Source organism: Daucus carota, chromosome 1, assembly GCF_001625215.2.
Source record: "Daucus carota subsp. sativus chromosome 1, DH1 v3.0, whole genome shotgun sequence".
In the NCBI taxonomy this organism is placed as follows: domain Eukaryota; kingdom Viridiplantae; phylum Streptophyta; class Magnoliopsida; order Apiales; family Apiaceae; genus Daucus; species Daucus carota.
Genome location: NC_030381.2, coordinates 41,650,680 through 41,670,733, shown reverse-complemented (window position 1 = coordinate 41,670,733; position 20,054 = coordinate 41,650,680). Strand labels below are relative to the sequence as shown.

At 30.3% G+C, this 20,054-nt stretch overlaps 2 protein-coding genes across 2 annotated transcripts; one reads left to right on the top strand and one right to left on the bottom strand.

Moving 5' to 3' along the window:
- The first annotated feature begins 1,528 nt into the window (after nt 1-1,528).
- On the top strand, nt 1,529-2,210 carry LOC108194558 (uncharacterized). Its single transcript, XM_017361521.2, has one exon. The coding sequence runs from the start codon at nt 1,670-1,672 to the stop codon at nt 2,051-2,053; it is 384 nt and encodes a 127-aa protein (XP_017217010.1). The 5' UTR covers nt 1,529-1,669; the 3' UTR covers nt 2,054-2,210.
- A 4,820-nt stretch (nt 2,211-7,030) lies between these two features.
- LOC108207164 (cytokinin riboside 5'-monophosphate phosphoribohydrolase LOG8) lies at nt 7,031-9,917 on the bottom strand. Its single transcript, XM_017377625.2, has 8 exons — nt 9,784-9,917; nt 9,388-9,545; nt 9,001-9,098; nt 8,843-8,873; nt 8,325-8,424; nt 8,162-8,232; nt 7,937-8,080; nt 7,031-7,349 (listed from the first exon to the last, which is right to left on the bottom strand). Exons 2-8 carry the CDS (start codon nt 9,496-9,498, stop codon nt 7,272-7,274), a joined length of 633 nt encoding a protein of 210 aa, XP_017233114.1. The 5' UTR covers nt 9,499-9,545; nt 9,784-9,917; the 3' UTR covers nt 7,031-7,271.
- Nucleotides 9,918-20,054: the final 10,137 nt, after the last annotated feature.

The following is a 20,054-nucleotide window of genomic DNA, read 5'->3' as shown; positions in this document are numbered from 1 at the left end:
TATGGTATATAGGCAGACTTAAGTATAGTTGTTTCTCTTTTATGTGTTGGAGAAATAATTCGACTCCTTTTACACAGAGATGCTATATATATACACGTTGTGTATGTACAGTTCCATTTTCATATATACATCTATCTATATTATAGTATGAAAGCCGAGAGATTAGAAGTTTTGGCTGGTCGGTAGTGGGGCCAATTTAATGGCCTCTTAAACATTCTCATTGGAACATTTTATTTGTGAATTCTTTGAAATTGCCAATAAAAGTATATTAAATTAAAGCATGGCTATTTAATTATTTAAAAATTTATTTTATTAAAAAAACATATTATTTTCACATATTATATTCCAGTCATCGTGTAGGGTTAAAATTTAGTATGTGCGTGTGTGTATTGTTGTAATAGTATCTAAAATCAGTATCCTTTTGATTGTGTTGTTTCTGAAAATATGTTCTAGTGGGCCAAGTAATATACATACTTCTATGCCAAGTATTCAGATGATTCAAATACTCTGTATTGGCTATATGGAGCACAGTGATTTTACTTATGGATGCCTTGCAAGTGCAGAACCATCTGAAAGATTGTGATTCTTAAAATTTTAGAATATCTCAAGGATATGTCAATCGATCCTTTTATCAGCTGTAGTCTGGTGATTGTTGGAGTTGTAGAGACTGGAATATATGACAAACTTTATTATACTTAATAACTTCTCCGGGGGGCCTGCGACTAATAGATTTTCTAGTTTAATGTGGCCTTTTATCTCATTTATGAACTTTTCTCCGGGACTAGTATAGTACTGACATTATTTGGTTAGTTATAAGTCATTTTCTCTAGACTTCTAGTGCTGACCTCGATTTCTTAGTCCAAACGCATTTTAAAAAAAAACTAGCAATTTCTTCTAGCCTTAATGAAATTAAACGTATACAGCATAAATGCGTAAACGTATAAATGTGAAGCTGGACTTTAGCAATATAAAGTGTTACACTAGAAGTAATTTGTCAAGAATTTGAATTTCGGAATTAATTGCAGCTCTAGTACAAGTTTGCACTTTATACAGCCACTTCTCTGGTAGCACCTTTCAAAACAATGAATACAAAAAAAGAGGGAGCTGTACACTAAGGGCATGTTATTGTTTACTAGCCTTCTTACAGAGATTAGTAATGCATGTGTCTATACAAGATTATAAGATTTCTCTGTGAGTATTTTGTAATTTTCATTCAATTTTATCTACTGTGAAGTTATTATATAACCTATTAGAAAAGTAAACAAATTCCTGCATATATGCTTTGGGTGATCAAGATTCAAGAATAAAAAAACTAGTCAAGTAGTACTAAACATTTTCTAATCTAAGAACAATTAAGTAATATTTGGACAAACAACAAGTAGGTAGCTTGGCATATACTTCATTGACTAGTCTAGCAGCTAATAATTGGACATAAGTATTGGAATTTGATACAACATTAAAGAAGGTGTCTAAAATTTTATTCTAACCAAATTAAACTAACACTACTCTAATAATCTTGTGCATACAAAAACAAATGCCAACCACAACTTGTCATTCACACTTCTTCTCCTCTTGTATTCAATAATCTCTAGCCTTTCATCTCTTCATTTGTCTCCTCACCATTCAGCTGAGTCAACACCCACACACCTTTTTTTGAAAAGATTGATTAATGGGAGATTATAGATCAAGTTCATTTGGTGATGGAAGGATGCAGATGGAAAGATACTATGGACCCAATAGTATTGTTCCATCAAACAACCCTCATGATCAGTATAGGTCTTATAGTGTTTCGTATGGCTCTTCATATGAACCACATGTAACCCAAATGGACGATTATGCTTATAATAACAGGGATTATAAGTTCAAGAAAGGGAAAAGTGTAAGTGGATCATCTTCGAAAGCTTGGAGTTTCAATGATCCTGAGTTCCAGAGGAAAAAGAGGGTTGCTAGCTATAAAGTTTACACCGTTGAAGGAAAAGTTAAAGGGTCTTTTAGGAAGAGCTTCAGGTGGCTTAAAGATAGGTACTCTAGGGTTATTTATGGCTGGTTGTGATTATGTAAGTTTGCTATCGTCTGTCATGTTTGCTGTTTTCTCTTTACTAGAGGTCAACAATTTGAGTAATGAGTTTGTTTCTCTTGATTTCAAACAGGCTTGATTATGTAATTTGGTATCTGATTGTACTTGATTATATAATCACTGATCTTCTTTATGAGTATTGTACACCCGTGGGTTGTGTTATATTTCCACAAATGTTAGACATATTGGCCTATTGAGCACTACTTGGTGTGTTGATTTTGATAGAGAACCATACTGGTTTTTGAGGTTTAACGCGGAAATAGGATTAAAAAACATGAAATGTTTTGTTTCATGATACGTATTCATGAATGTCATACCTAATATCCTATATCTTTTGTGCACTCTGTGATTGAATTTTCCTTGTTTGAGGTTGTATGTGAGATGGTAGACTCTGTGATTTGTTGACCTTCAAGATTCATGGTAAAGGAAATGTTGACATGTAAATAACATGAAAAATAGGGAAGAAGTTGAGTTTATGAACCAGAATCTCAAGCTTTCTTCCACAATTATGTGATACATTTCAGGTTTTCATATTGTTTCCTTAGATGATTGGTCAATGAGATCATCAAGTTATTCATCGGAAACTATACATTCCTGCTCTGTTGTTCAGTCGCATTCCAACACCAGGCACAAATTTGTTCCACTTGGTGTCGCCAAACACACTGATGTTGTGTGATTTCGCAGTTGTCTATATCAGAAAATAAATGCAAGTACTGTCATTTCTCTCCGCTACCCATCGATACTGTTTTCCATGATTCTCATATACTACCTCCGTCCCATATTAGATGTCCCGTTGACTTTGGGCACGTAACTTTAGGTGCATTGACCGTCTACTTCCGAAATTTATTTTTTTAAATTTTTTTTTATAAACGAAAATTTCATATTTTAATTTTTATTTGCAAAAATAAAATTTTAAAAATAAGTCACGTATCTATGCGGTCAATGAACCTTAAATTGTGTGCCCAAAATCAATAGGGCTATCTAATTTGGGATGGAGGGAGTATATCGTTGTCTATATGATTCTGAGTGATCCTTCCTGTCTATAAATCTGTGTGTTAGTGTGCTCCTATGTAGATGCCCTGGTAATTAGCAAAATCTAGTACTATATGCAACAAATCAAGTCTTGTCCTAGAAACAATGTACTATTGAACTTACCAAAGACTTGGGTTTAGCATTTCTTGTCAGGCAATATATTTGAGTTGATGAATTTTTTCCTTGGAGTCGTCTATCTATTTCAAAAAAGAGGGAACAGAACACTGGAAATAAATTACCATCGGCGTAATATTTAAATACCTAGAACTCAACATAAAAAATGCTATATATTCAGTTTTGTAAATTCTAATATTATATATATATATATATATATATATATATATATATATATATAGAGTTAAGTTCTATGGAGTACATAAAAACATTGGAGTATTGGAGTACAGATCAAAATTTTTTAGTTTGATCCTATATAATATTTTTGATTATCCAAATTTTGATATAATCTATCATTTATAAGTTGTCTTGCACATAATTGTCAATTAATCATTAATATCTTTCAACTTTAACAAGTATTAAGATTATTGTTCTGCTTATTAGTTATATTGCAGAACATAGAGTCCTATAATTTATAAAAGTAATTATTCTACCATTTGATCACGATGTTTATGTTGCAAAACATAATGTGCAGGTTGTCAAATATTTACAAATATTATTGGACAAAAAAATTGAAATTTAGATGACTAGATTATATTTTATCAAACTTTGTACTCCAATACTCCAATTTTTTTTGTACTCCAAAGAACTTAACTATATATATATATATATATATATATAGTTAAATTCTATGGAGTACATACAAACATTGGAGTATTGGAGTACAAATCATAATTTTTTAGTTTGATCATATATAATATCTTTGATTATCCAAATTTTGATATAATCTATCATTTATAAGTTGTCTCGCACATAATTGTCAATTAATCATTAATATCTTTCAACTTTAACAAGTATTAAGATTATTGTTCTGCTTATTAGTTATATTGCAGAACATAGAGTCCTATGATTTATAAAAGTAATTATTCTACCATTTGATCACGATGTTTATGTTGCAGAACATAATGTGCAGGTTGTCAAATATTTACAAATATTATGGGACAAAAAAAATTGAAATTTTAGATGACTAGATTACATTTTATCAAACTTTGTACTCCAATACTCCAATTTTTTTTGTACTCCATAGAACTTAACTATATATATATATATATCAATTTTTTTTAAACTGAAACCAGACTTTTTCAATGTTATATTATCCTGGAAACACCGCCTAACGCTCGTCTTAACATTATTAAATTAGCAAAATTAAAACATAATACTTTTAAGTGCTTTGATCGGGTAGTTAAAAATCCCTCTGTTTGTTTTTATATGACGCTTTAACTTTTGGCACACACTTTTAAGTGTTTTGATCGGGTAGTTAAAAATATTATTTTTAAATTTTTTTTTTGAATAAAAATTTTGATTATATATTATTATTCAGAAAAAGAAATTTTAAAAAATAATATTTTTAACTATCCAGTCAAAATACAGTGTGTGCCAAAAGTCAAAGCGTCATATAAAAAAAACAGACGGAGTACATAAGTTCCCTCGTGATTCACTCAATGATAAAAATAATTAAGGAAAAGAAAAAGTAACCGGGAAAGATACATTTTGGGAGGACGTTTAGAACCTGTTCGCTAAATGTGTAAAATTGACGTTTTGTTCTTATGCTATTGACTATAATTATTAGTTATTTCTTAAAAATAATATATTAATTTCATTTCAAATAGTATAAATAGAATCGATGATGTGATATCTTATTATAAGTCTCCAAGCGTTTGACAAATATAATCTATATCAAAAATTCTGACAATAACGATCGATAAAAGTTTTGTATCATTAAAGTGGTAAAATTCGAAACTGAAATCAGAATAACATCGAGTCCGACTTCCTCCTAGTTTTCCATAATCAATGAACAAACAAAAAACAATTATAAGATTTTTATATTTTGTTATTAAACCCGGATCATTCTTAACCATTTTCAACCTATTGCAACTATACAAGGCTTATTACATGAGCAAAGCAGTAGTATGAATATGGGCAAGGCAGGGGACTACTAGTTCATGACTTGCAGGCTGATGGTACACCATAGATTATAATACACTCTGCACCCTCAAGGCCTCAACTAATCAAAAAGATTCCCAGAACTAATGCAAAGTGTGGACTTGGCCTGATCAATTTGTATCTAGGTTATGAGGCTTTCCATTTTTACATAATGGCCTCACACTTGCTGAGTTTGCAGCTCTGCACCCATGTAGCCTATCATTTTGTAGCAACAAGCCCTTTCCTCTTAACAGGACCAACCACTTATGGAGTCCATATTAGTCAAAAGTACCCTACATTTATCTTTTACAAGGTAGCTTATTTGAAATTCAAACTCAAATGGGACCTGAATTTCAATTCGGACTCTTGATTTGACCCCAGTTGAGTTGTTATATGATTTTTCTGGCAGTAAAATAAGTTCAAGAAAGATAAGATGGGTGTGATTTTGAGGACTCAGGTGCTTATGTTGAATCCAGATCCTAATTGAACCAGAAGAGTTAAATATCTGCATCTACATAGGTTGCCAATTCATCTTTGAACCCCAATTTGTCCTAACTAAACAATTGGCCCTCTTGCAGCCGCACACAAAACCTCTTTCTGGCTAAGTTTGCTTAGTAAAAGGTTCATCTGAAAGAAATGGCATTCGATCTAAATAAATGACAAATAACAAGGGCCAAGAGTTAAGTGATTAGTCCATGGCCAAAAAGTAAAAGTCTCAAAATATCGCCAATTATATGCAATGTCACTTGAACACAACGTAAGAACATAATGAGCAGATGACACAACTACAATAACAAGAGGACACAGTTCTATCATGTGTCAATCTTGTCTTTAGGTTAGAACTCATCACGGCCCCCAGACGACGACCCGACTAAATCCAACTACCAACTTTCCTTCCCCCTACTACAAGGGGTCAACTAGGCCCGAAAACACATGACTTTCTAGTATTACTACAGAGACGACACAAACAGTTGATGGCTTTTCATTTTCCTTCAGAGACCCAAGCTGTTGCCCTTTATCATGAACACATAGAGGAAAAGAGGCCCCCCATAGAGGAGCCAAATTCCCTTCACCATCATTGAAGTTATCAGATCATGAGGTCCACTACAGCTTAGATGAGGCTCCACCATGTAGGCTCTACTAAGCAGAGCACTGTCCTAAGGCATCATTAGACACTTGCACAACTTGAACAATCATAAATATGCAACACTATAATACACCAAAATAGTGAAACTATAATTCAAATAGTTGACACATTAAGACAGACAAATCAAAAAATTTCTGCCCTATCTAAGCACTCCCATTAAATTTTAATAAGTTCATCACAACACAGGTGCCCCCATGATTTTGGATGAACATTATTCCATAGTACTATTTCTAGCAACTTTAAGGATCTCTATGCTTCTGTGCAGGTTCGGGATAGATTCAAATCAAATACCAAAATATTAAAGAGTAATATCATATAAATATGCATGTTTACATTTTCTTCGTAAAGTTCAAATCATGGACCATCATAAGAGAAATGCACTAGTAAATTGTCATTATACATAACCTGAAGAGACTACTTAACAGTTAACAGAATGATTTGACAATCTTATTAACAATTCACTTATATTATTCTTTTTTGTTTTCTAGACAACACTTCGAATGTTTCATTGTGATCAAGTCACAGTCCCAGATGTGGTTTTGTTCTGTTTTATAAATAAAATAGCTATGTAAACATTTAATTGAACTACAGAGAGAATTGTGGTTAGGAATAGTAAGTCAAAAGCTTTTGCATTGAGAAATATTTTTTCTACAAGCAACTGTATTAGGCACTTAACATCACCCAAAATGATGGCAAACAGTTCATGTTTGACCATATTATCATAATTTAATCTTACTTTGGCAATATAGAAAGAATGACTCGTTCAATCATATCACAAGAATGGAAGGACAACACAGTACTATTAGCATTATCTGCTGCACACCTGAACAGATTCTCGTATACAGCCTAGTAGGATGAATCATATCACAAATCAATGCAAGAAAAACCTATTTCAGAGAGAAGACATTGTGGATCTTGTTACTTTGGATACTTGCCCAGCTCCTCCATCCCCCAGCTCTCATGAGGAGCAACATTGTCATGGGAAGGAATATATTGCTGCAAATGTATAAAAGAAAGGGTACTAAGACACTGTTCACCACAACGAAAAATTTCAGGAATATTTATCAAGATAAAATCATTATTCTCCTTGGTAGACCTAGACCAATCTGGGTCTGGAGAAATGTTAGACTTCATTTAATTTCAGATTGCAATATGCAATAGCAAGAGAATATAAGAAGCTCGGATATAAATATGCAAAACTCTCACCAGTTTCTTTTGTACTACAGAGACAAGAAGGCAGACAACTATTTCCAACACATGGAAGTTTTTCTTCCTCTTGGCCCATAATATTTCATTATTTCCTTATGGAACATGCTGAATCAAATTCACGTGACTAGCATGTTGGACCACAAAGTTAACTTCTTTCATTTGGAATCCATGAATTAAATGAAATTACTAAATAATCAGGGATAAAGTGTGACCTCTGATCATATTTTGTTAGAAAGATAAACTTCAACAAGCTGCTCAATTTCTTAAGACCAAAAAAATGAATTAGAAATGCATAATTATGTGGAATGAGATCCTTTAGCAACCAAATTAAGAGAGGAAACAGAGCACAACTGCATTTGAAATATAGTATGTACCTCCATCTGTATCAAAAGTTCTTTGGCACTTGGAGCTGAGAGAATTATGTCCCGAGCACTGGGCTTGATGAAACCTTCTTCTACACCGGTGTCAAATAACGCTAGCAAAGAGTTGTAATAACCATCAACATTTAGTAGACCAATCTGTACAAAGAGCTACACGTCAAAAAACGAGTGATGCATCTTCATCGATATATAAAGAATGGTAAAAGCTAAATACAATACCGGCTTTTTATGAATTCCAAGTTGAGACCAAGTGATCATCTCCAATAGTTCTTCCATGGTTCCATATCCTCCTACAGTTTTTTAAAACCGGTAATGCTATTAAAAATGCGACTTAATACATCGATAATATTTTCTTCAGGTAAAATTCAAACACACAAATTACCTGGAAGAGCAATGAAAGCATCAGCTTCTCGCGCCATTTCAGCTTTACGCTCATGCATGTCTGAAACAATTCTTACATCTCCAACAGTCTCGCCAGATATCTGTCAGTTTACAAATGTACACTTACACTTACTTTAGTTGATCAGCCTTTTTCTGCAGGCTACTAGTTGGAAATTTTTGGTATACTGGATTGGCAATAGCTTAGAAATTCTTGAGCTTTTTGCCCACATAATCCTTAGTAAAAACTAAATGCCTCAATTTGGTAATAATTTTACAGCATTATTTTTTTAGGAGGGGTAGGGATCAGCAAGGACAACATTCCATGTTTTCTTAATTCATAGCACTCCCAAAATTTCATTGTAAACTTCATATCTTTAGTGAGTAATATCAAAGTCTGTAATTTCTAAATACCACCAGAAACGAATTACCTTAAAAGCTCAGACGGGTAAATCTAATGCATAGTTTTACGAGAGCCTAATTAACTTAAGAGTATTGGTTACAGAGTAAAAGAAAATATACCTCCAGAGGCACAAGAGCTTTAGGAATAATCCTGCACTCGAACAACAATCAATACATTAATATATTGCAGTAATATAACAGAAAGAAATTCTAGTCTAGCCAAGATACATACATGTGCATACAGAACAGAGAAACACAAAGGCATAGATGCTACTTACCCAAGTACATGACATTTTCCCTCGTAAACTCTCTGGGAAATGGTTCCCATCAAACCAACACTACCACCACCATACACCAAGTCAATCTTTCTATCAACCTGCAACAACAATCAATTAAAATCATCCTGCAAACTCAAATTACAACAATTCAATATAACAATCACCCATCTCAAAACTACTGAACAAGAATACAACAAAAAATCCCATCAAGCATTATAAGCACCCAATCCACAGAAACACCAAAAAAGATCAAATTTTTACACAAAAGAAAGTAAAGAACATAATTTCAGAAAAACCCATTCAATATTAAAAGTACTAAAGCCACCAATTCATAAAAACACCAAAAAAAGATCAAATTTTTACAGTGAAAGAATTGAAAAGACAAACCAGTTCATCTCCCAAGTCAAGAGCAGCATCACTGAAAACCTTTCTACGGCCAGGATGGCTTCCACAGAAGACACAGATTCTCTTGAATCTCCCACTTGTATTGCCTTCCATTAACTTGTATATGTATTGCAACTGAACTTCTCTATCCAACTCAAACTCTTGCAAGAAGAATACAAGAAAAGAAGGGTAAAAATAAGTATCAAAGGGTACAGAATATCTTGTATTATACTATTATTATACAACAAAGATTGAAAAGATCAAATGCACAGAAGAAGACAATTGGGTTACTACACACTAGTAGTATTTTTGGTGTGTTATTAAATAAAGTTTACAAAAAACGAAATTGTAAAGTTGTGGAAAAAATGATGAGAAAAAGAACACAAGAAGCCCACATACTTCATTCCCTTTCTAGTCCAACGTCTGTGTGTCTGCTTGTGAGCCTAGCAGCAGCGTATGCATCATCTATGTATATAATATGTGATTATGTGTAATATGGTGTATGATTAGAACTCTAGTTTATTCAATGTTTTATTTCTATTAGGTAACACCTAGCTCAGCTAGTACTGTAGTAGTAGCATCATATTCTTCTTGGCCTTTGGGCTTTGGTTATGCTTATTTTGATTAGCAACTTTTGCATTATTATATTTTTTATTTAATGCTCTAATTTTTTAGTAATTAGAATATTATTATGTTAAAATAGTGGATTATTCCCGTAGAGTATAAGAATAATAATTTTTTAGTAATTAGAATATTGATTACTCCTCTCTCAATTATATACATCTCTCAACTTTATTTATATAAATAATATATTATCAGCACAATTCGTTTTTTCACTTACATGTCGGTGTACTTTATATTCAAAAGAATCAGGATTTATGAGAATTTGACGACTAAATCAATGATGACTTATTGCGGTACGGATTGTGAGTTGTTCATTCAATATTAGAGGTTCATATCAATACTTTATTCAATTCTTTAATAAATTTTCAACTTTAAAAGAACTGATCATCAATATCTAAGATTTGAAGGTACGGCTCGCTTCATCATTCTTTCCAATTTATAGTACTATACTAAATGTGTATATTTAAATTATGTTAATTTTGCTTTTCTTCTAAATTATACTAAAGTCCCTTAAGCTGTATTTGGTCTTTATCTCTTTTCTGCACAATATGGACAATTTATTATTAGTTATAACATTCATAAGGATAAATGGACTCTTAATGAGCTCATTTCATATTTAATATACGAGGAAGATATGTTTGAGCGCGGCAAGATTGAAAGTGCGCATGTTGCAGCTACCTCGAAGATTAACCACCGATAAAGGACTAAGGATAAAGAGATTGCAACAAAAAAATCATAGCCTAAGAAACAAAGATTCGAGATCAAGCAATTTCATGCTTCTTTTATAAAAAATATGAGCATGTGAAAAAAGAATGTTCTAAGTACACCGCTTGGTGTGTTAAGAAAGGTAGACTTTTCACCTTTGTTTGTTCACAAGTTAATTTATGTGCCTAGTAATAGTTGGTGGGTGGATTCTGGTGCTATTACTCACATAAGTATTATTCTACATGGTTGCATTTGAAGTTGGAAACCAAGTGATACCGAAAGATTCATTTATGTGGGTGATGGCAATGAAGTTCCAGTTGGAGTCACCGACACTTTTAGATTGTCTTTTGAGACTAATGATTTTGTTGAATTCAGAGAGACATATGTAGTACCTCTTTTATATGGAATTCGATTTCTATTTTGTTTGGACAAATACGATTACTCTTATTCACTTAAAAATAATAAAATTTGTCTATTTCTTAATTATTCTTTGATTGTGACTAGTTCTTTGATCAATAATTTATATGTGTCAAAAGTAATTACATCATTTAATAAAACCTTGCAAATAACATCAAGAGGTATAAAGCTCAAATTATTAAAGGAGAATTTCATTATGTAATTATGACATAAGCGTTTAGGAGATATTTCAAAAAGAAAACTTGAGAGACTTGTGTCACGTGTAATACTTGAACCTCTCGATTGCACAGATTTTAAATTTTGTGTTGCATGTATCAAGGGAAAACAGATAAACATAAGGATATTTAGCGCCAATAAGAATACTGATGTCTTAGTTAATACATACTGATATATGTGGTCTATTTTCTACAGTTTTTTGAAATGAGCAGTAGTATTTTATCACTTTTATAGACGATTATTCTCATTATGGGTACTTATATTTAATTCATGAAAAGTTACAATCTTTAAACGTGTTTAAGTTCTCAAAGTTGAAGTTGAGAAACAGTTTGGTAAGATGATTAAAGCTGTTAAATATGACCGTGGAGGTGAATATTATGGTTGGTATGATGGATATGGTGAAAAACATCTTGGACTTTCTGCAAATTTTCTAGAGGAATGTGGAATCATCCCATAGTACATAACCTAACCACAACTCATCCGCTGATTCTTCAACATCAGTCGGTTCAGACCTCCACTTAGTTTCACCCAAAGTTTATCCTGGTCATGGATAGATCACTCAGGTTTGGATCCATAAGTAGTGACAATTGTCCTATAACGACTTGTTTTCGCTACGGCTTCGGTGGGTTCCCTTAACCAAGCCGTTGCTTGGGCAACCACGCATGAATGTTGTTGCTAAAAGATGAAACGAAATGCTTAAGGATATTAGAAGCATGAATAGTCATTCTTCATTATCAGAATTACTCCGAGAAGATGCGCTTAAGATTGGAGCTTATATTTTGAAGACCCCTTATAAATTACGGACTAATAATATTTTTGGTTGACTGTTAGATTGCACATCAAATATATTTTTTACTTCGTGATATTTTTGTAATATCATTAAAACAAATATATCCCAACTTCTGTGCAGTTGGATCTTCAGGAAATATTTTTAAAACTTTTGAAATATTAAATATTTTGTAAAAAATAAATAAATTTTCGCGAATTACTCGAATTGTTCGCGAACAACTCGAACTCGACTCGGTTCTTAACGAACTCGAGTTTGAACAACAAAAAATATTTGATAAGTTTAATGATCAAACTCGACTCGTTAAACAAAAATTCAAACTGGAATTTGATAATCAAAAACTCTTCGATTCGGTTTATTTACTGTCCTTGACTTGAGTGTGTAAATGAATAGTTAAATTGATATTCAATTCAGTCAAATTTAATCAATAGTAGTAGTATTCGAATGTAAAAGAAAATTCTCGCATAAATGAATATGCATTTGAATTTGAGAGAACAAAGGCTTTGTTCTCGAATGTTTTAATTTACATAAAAAAATTAAAACATTAATATTTCTTTTGCTATTGTGTGATTATTAGTTTTAATTTACATAAAAAAATTAATATGAATTTTGGAAATAGTTTTCAAACAATAATAGTCATTTTTTGTTAATATAGGATATAAATTAAATAATAAATATTTAATATTTCAAATGGAAAAGATTCATAAACATTAGGAAAGTATCTCCAACGATATTGAGTGAAAAGTTTGGTTAAATAGGTTCTATAAAATATTATATAAAATTTGTTGAATTGGTGAGATATTGTGATCCGATTGGAGTGGTTATACCAATGAATTATATTTTAACTTATTATTTCAAATTATTATCAATAAATACATTATTTTAATATGATAATAAATGATGTGAAATATTTCAAATTATTATCAAAAAATATTTTATTTTAATATGATAATAAATGATGTGAAATTTTGTTACATACGCTTACAAACACAGTTAATTGTTTCATATCGACTATATTTTCAATTTAAACATTCATATGTATTTTTAGTAAAGGTGTCGGATGATTGGAGATATTTTGAATAATAAAATTTCAAATAACAATTGATTACTTACAAATCCGATTTTGTGTTTAATAAATCAAACTACGCCTACTAGCGAGAAGACGAAGAAAAAATAGAAACAAACATTGTATCTACGACAATTCACATATTTGCTTAAGTACAGAAGGTGTCATACGATTAGCAAAAAGTAAATAATGGGACTGACCGAAAAAATGAATAAGGCGTTCAACCAGCCCATTCCTAATAATAGATATAGTGGGTGTTTGTTTCCAACTTATAAGTCCAGCTTCTGGATTATAAGCTAGGAGCACTTATTTGTACCGTTTGTGTAATAAGTCAAGAAGCACTTATAAAAAGTTAGGAGTGCTAGCTTTTGTTTCAGAGCTTCTACTTATTTCCCAAACACTTTAATCACTTATAAGTCTTATCTTGCTTCTAACTTCTACTCCACTTATTTATTTTAAGCAAGAAGCACTTATTTTAAGCTCACCCAAACGGCCCCATAATGTTACAGCAATTTCAAGGATCGAGATGCTGATGGATTTGCATTACTCCCTCTGTCACATTTTAACTGATGTTTGACTTTTTAACACGTATATTGAGATGTAAAAAAACAATATCTACACTCAATAAAAAAATTCAATTCTTATATCAAATAAAAGTTTACACTCTAAACTTTTATTTGATATAAATTTTATAAAAAATAATCATGTTTAGATAGTAATTTTTTTAACATCTTAAAATACGTGTAAAAAAATCAAAAACAGTTAAAATGGGACAGAGGGAGTACAAGATTTTCTTTCATATATAAGATAGAACGAATCTTGTGTTTGTGCAAAAGTATCAGTATCATATTCACGGGGGAAATTAAATGTACACAATTGTACAGCCCACTTTTACAACCAACAAATCGTGATCGTTGGTTGGGTGAGATCTACGGTGCTGGTTGCGTACATCAGTGACTTAAAGTCACTAATCAGTGACTTTATATCACTGATGTCCCCTCCATAATTCATTTTCCTATCATACCCTTACCGCATTAATAACAACAGTGAGTTCAAGTCCCTAATGGTGTATACATTAATAACAACAGTGAGTTCAAGTCCCTGATGGTGTATACATTAATAACAACAGTGAGTTCAAGTCCCTGATGTATATAATGTTATTTACATTTTTACTAAATGATCCATACTTACGGATGTTGAGGTCTAAATGTATAAGTGATATTATATGAATTTCAGAAGAAAAAAAATAACTCTATTTGTATTGAGATTTTAGCAGTCAAGTAGTAGTTTTTTTGACTTGTACTATTATCGTGTACTTTATCATGTATTACTGTTTACATTTTTTTAAAAAATATTTTTGGATAATCCAACCGTACGAATGTCAAGATTTATATATTTTGATGATATTAAAAAAATTTCAGAAAAATATAATTTTATTTGGATTGAGATTTCAGTAGTCAACTAGTGTTTTGAGTTGTATTAGTATCTAGTGTTTTATCATGTATTACTGCTTACATTTTTTTAAAAATATTTCTGGATGATCCAACCGTACGGATGTGGAGATTTATATATTTTGATGATATAAAATAAATTTCATAAAAAAATAATTTTATTTGGATGGAGAGTTTAGCAGTCAACTAGTGGTTTGACTTGTACTAGCATCCAGTGTTTTATCATGTATTACAGCTTACATTTTTTAAAAAATATTTCTGGATGATCCAACCGTACGGATGTGAAGATTTATATATTTTGATGATATTATAAAAGTTTCAGAAAAAAATAATTATATTTGGATGGAGAAATTAGCAGTCAACTAGTGGTTTAACTTGTACTAGCATCTAGTGTTTTATCATGTATTACTACTTACATTTTTTTAAAAATATTTCTGGATGATACAACCGTACGGATGTCAAGATTTATATATTTTGATGATATTAAAAAAGTTTCAGAAAAAAATAATTTTATTTGGATGGAGAGTTTGGCAGTCAACTAGTTGTTTGACTTGTACTTGCATCTAGTGTTTTATCATGTATTACAACTTACATTTTTTAAAAACTATTTCTGGATGATCCAACCGTACGGATGTGAAGATTTATATATTTTGATGATATTAAAAAAGTTTCAGGAAAAAATAATTTTATTTAGATGGAGAGTTTAGCAGTCAACTAGTGGTTTGACTTGTATAATCATCTAGTGTTTTATCATGTATTACTACTTATATTTTCTAAAAAATATTTTTGGATGATCCAACCGTACGGTTGTCAAGATTTATATATTTTGATGATATTAAAAAAATTTCAGAAAAATATAATTTTATTTGGATTGAGATTTCAGTAGTCAACTAGTGTTTGGAGTTGTACTAATATCTAGATTTTTATCATGTATTACTGCTTATATTTTTTTAAAAATATTTCTGGATGATCCAACCGTACGGATGTGGAGATTTATATATTTTGATGATATAAAATAAATTTCATAAAAAAATAATTTTATTTGGATGGAGAGTTTAGCAGTCAACTAGTGGTTTGACTTGTACTAGCATCCAGTGTTTTATCATGTATTACAGCTTACATTTTTTAAAAAATATTTCTGGATGATCCAACCGTACGGATGTGAAGATTTATATATTTTGATGATATTATAAAGGTTTCAGAAAAAAATAATTATATTTGGATGGAGAGTTTAGCAGTCAACTAGTGGTTTAACTTGTACTAGCATCTAGTGTTTTATCATGTATTACTACTTACATTTTTTTAAAAATATTTCTGGATGATACAACCGTACGGATGTCAAGATTTATATATTTTGATGATATTAAAAAAGTTTCAGAAAAAAATAATTTTATTTGGAGGGAGAGTTTAGCAGTCAACTAGTGGTTTGACTTGTACTAGCATCTAGTGTTTTATCATGTATTACAGCTTACATTTTTTAAAAAATATTTATGGATGATCCAACCGTACAGATGTGAAGATTTATATATTTTGATGATATTATAAAAGTTTCATAAAAAAATAATTATATTTAGATGGAGAGTTTAGCAGTCAACTAGTGGTTTGACTTGTACTAGCATCTAGTGTTTTATCATTTATTACAGCTTACAATTTTTAAGAAATATTTCTGGATGATCCAACTGTACGGACGTGAAGATTTATATATTTTGATGATATTATAAAAGTTTCAGAAAAAAAATAATTTTATTTGAATAGAGAGTTTAGCAGTCAACTAGTGGTTTGACTTTTACTATCATCTACTGTTTTATCATGTATTACAGCTTACATTTTTTAAAAAATATTTCTGGATTATCCAACCGTACGGATGTGAAGATTTATATATTTTGATGATATTATAAAGGTTTCAGAAAAAAATAATTATATTTGGATGGAGAGTTTAGCAGTCAACTAGTGGTTTAACTTGTACTAGCATCTAGTGTTTTATCATGTATTACTACTTACATTTTTTTAAAAATATTTCTGGATGATACAACCGTACGGATGTCAAGATTTATATATTTTGATGATATTAAAAAAGTTTCAGAAAAAAATAATTTTATTTGGAGGGAGAGTTTAGCAGTCAACTAGTGGTTTGACTTGTACTAGCATCTAGTGTTTTATCATGTATTACAGCTTACATTTTTTAAAAAATATTTATGGATGATCCAACCGTACAGATGTGAAGATTTATATATTTTGATGATATTATAAAAGTTTCATAAAAAAATAATTATATTTAGATGGAGAGTTTAGCAGTCAACTAGTGGTTTGACTTGTACTAGCATCTAGTGTTTTATCATGTATTACAGCTTACAATTTTTAAGAAATATTTCTGGATGATCCAACTGTACGGACGTGAAGATTTATATATTTTGATGATATTATAAAAGTTTCAGAAAAAAAATAATTTTATTTGAATAGAGAGTTTAGCAGTCAACTTGTGGTTTGACTTGTACTATCATCTACTGTTTTATCATGTATTACAGCTTATATTTTTTTAAAAATATTTATGGATGATCCAACCGTACGGATGTGAAGATTTATATATTTTGATGATATTATAAAAGTTTCAGAAAAAAATAATTATATTTGGATGGATAGTTTAGCAGTCAACTAGTGGGTTGACTTGCACTAGCATCTAGTGTTTTATCATGTATTACTGCTTACATTTTTTTAAAAATATTTTTGGATGATCCAACCGTACGGATGTGAAGATTTATATATTTTGATGATATTATAAAAGTTTCAGAAAAAAATAATTATATTTGGATGGAGAGTTTAGCAGTCAACTAGTGGTTTGACTTGTACTAGCATCTAGTGTTTTATCATGTATTACTGCTTACATTTTTTTAAAAATATTTTTGGATGATCCAGCCGTACGGATGTCAAGATTTATATATTTTGATGATAGTAAAAAATTTTCAAGAAAAAATAATTTTATTTGGATGGAGAGTTTAGCAGTCAACCAGTGGTTTGACTTGTACTAGCATCTAGTGTTTTATCATGTATTACTGCTTACATTTTTTAAAAAATATTTTTGGATGATCCAGCCGTACGGATGTCAAGATTTATATATTTTGATGATAGTAAAAAATTTTCAGGAAAAAATAATTTTATTTGGATGGAGAGTTTAGCAATCAACTAGTGGTTTGACTTGTACTAGCATCTAGTGTTTTATCTTGTATTACAGCTTATATTTTTTAAAAACTATTTCTGGATGATCCAACCGTACGGATGTCAAGATTTATATATTTTGATGATAGTAAAAAATTTTCAGGAAAAAATAATTTTATTTGGATGGAGAGTTTAGCAATCAACTAGTGGTTTGACTTGTACTAGCATCTAGTGTTTTATCTTGTATTACAGCTTATATTTTTTTAAAACTATTTCTGGATGATCCAACCGTACGGATGTGAAGATTTATATATTCTGATGATATTAAAAAAGTTTCAAAAAAAAATAATTTTATTTGAATAGAGAGTTTAGCATTCAACAAGTGGTTTGACTTGTACTAGCATCTAGTGTTTTATCATGTATTACAGCTTACATTTTTTAAAAAATATTTATGGATGATCCAACCGTACGGATATGAAGATTTATATATTTTGATGATAATATAAAAGTTTCAGAAAAAAATAATTATATTTGGATGGAGAGTTTAGCAGTCAACTAGTGGTTTGACTTGTACCAGCATCTAGTGTTTTATCATGTATTACTGCTTACATTTTTTTAAAAATATTTTTGGATGATCCAGCCGTACGGATGTCAAGATTTATATATTTTGATGATAGTAAAAAATTTTCAGGAAAAAATAATTTTATTTGAATAGAGAGTTTAGCAGTCAACTAGTGGTTTGACTTGTACTAGCATCTAGTGTTTTATCTTGTATTACAGCTTACATTTTTTAAAAAATATTTATGGATGATCCAACCGTACGATGTGAAGATTTATATATTTTGATGATATTATAAAAGTTTCAGAAAAAAATAATTATATTTGGATGGAGAGTTTAGCAGTCAACTAGTGGTTTGACTTGTACTAGCATCTAGTGTTTTATCATGTATTACTGCTTACATTTTTTTAAAAATATTTTTGGATGATCCAACCGTACGGATGTGAAGATTTATATATTTTAGTGATATTATAAAAGTTTCAGAAAAAAATAATTATATTTGGATGGAGAGTTTAGCAGTCAACTAGTGGTTTGACTTGTACTAGCATCTAGTGTTTTATCATGTATTACTGCTTACATTTTTTTAAAAATATTTTTGGATGATCCAGCCGTACGGATGTGAAGATTTATATATTTTGATGATAGTAAAAAATTTTCAGGAAAAAATAATTTTATTTGGATGGAGAGTTTAGCAGTCAACTAGTGGTTTGACTTGTACTAGCATCTAGTCTTTTATCATGTATTACTGCTTACATTTTTTTAAAAATATTTTTGGATGATCCAGCCGTACGGATGTCATGATTTATATATTTTGATGATATTAAAAAAGTTTCAAAAAAATAATAATTTTATTTGAATGGAGAGTTTAGCAGTCAACTAGTGGTTTGACTTGTACTAGTAACTTTACGTTTATCATGTATTTATGTTTCTATTTTTTTGAATATTTTTTCTCGATGATCCAACTGTACGGATGTCAAAGTCTATATATTTTGATGATATTAAAAAAGTTTCAGAAACAAATAACTATTTTCCGTTTGAAATCTTAACAGTCAACTAGTGGTTTGACTTGTATATGTAAGTAGTATTTTATCATGTATTGTCGTTTCGATTTTTTTTGAAAATATATCTCGATGATCCAACCGTACGGATGTCAAAGTTTATATATTTTGATGGTATTAAAAAAGTTTTAGAAAAAAATAATTTTTTTTCGTTTGATATTTTAACAGTCAACTAGTGGTTTGACTTGTATTTTGGTTATTTGTAAGTAAAATTATTTTTCAAAAATATGTCTGGATGATAATAAAAAATATAAATTATATTATTAGTTATAAGTGATGAGTTTTTATGTCAAGCAAAATAATCATCTAAATTGAAAAGATAATATGTGTTGTGTTGAACTTGTGCAAAATTCCATCATTTTCATTTTATTATTGTTCTTAAAAAATCACGGACTTAGTTTTTTTCGTTAATTATAGATATAACGAAACTCCTATACCTTATGTTAATCAAATGCTAAACAAAAATCAACATTTTTTTGAGTTTTACTTAAACTCATGTCAGTGACTTAAAGTCACTAGTATTTACTTGGAATTTTTTTTTTCCGTGTCGCTTATTTTTTACTTGAGATTCTTTCCAAACCTCTAAATCAATCTCCAAAATTACAACAGTGACTTGAAGTTACTGATTTTCTTT

Coding starts and splice junctions, on each gene's coding strand:
- LOC108194558 (XM_017361521.2), top strand. CDS start 1,670: ATGGGAGATTATAGATCAAGTTCATTTGGTGATGGAAGGATGCAGATG.
- LOC108207164 (XM_017377625.2), bottom strand. CDS start 9,498: ATGGAAGGCAATACAAGTGGGAGATTCAAGAGAATCTGTGTCTTCTGT. Junction 8,233..8,324: donor TGCTTTCATTGCTCTTCCAG/GTAATTTGTGTG, acceptor AAAAAACTGTAG/GAGGATATGGAACCATGGAA. Junction 8,081..8,161: donor TTGGAATTCATAAAAAGCCG/GTATTGTATTTA, acceptor CTCTTTGTACAG/ATTGGTCTACTAAATGTTGA.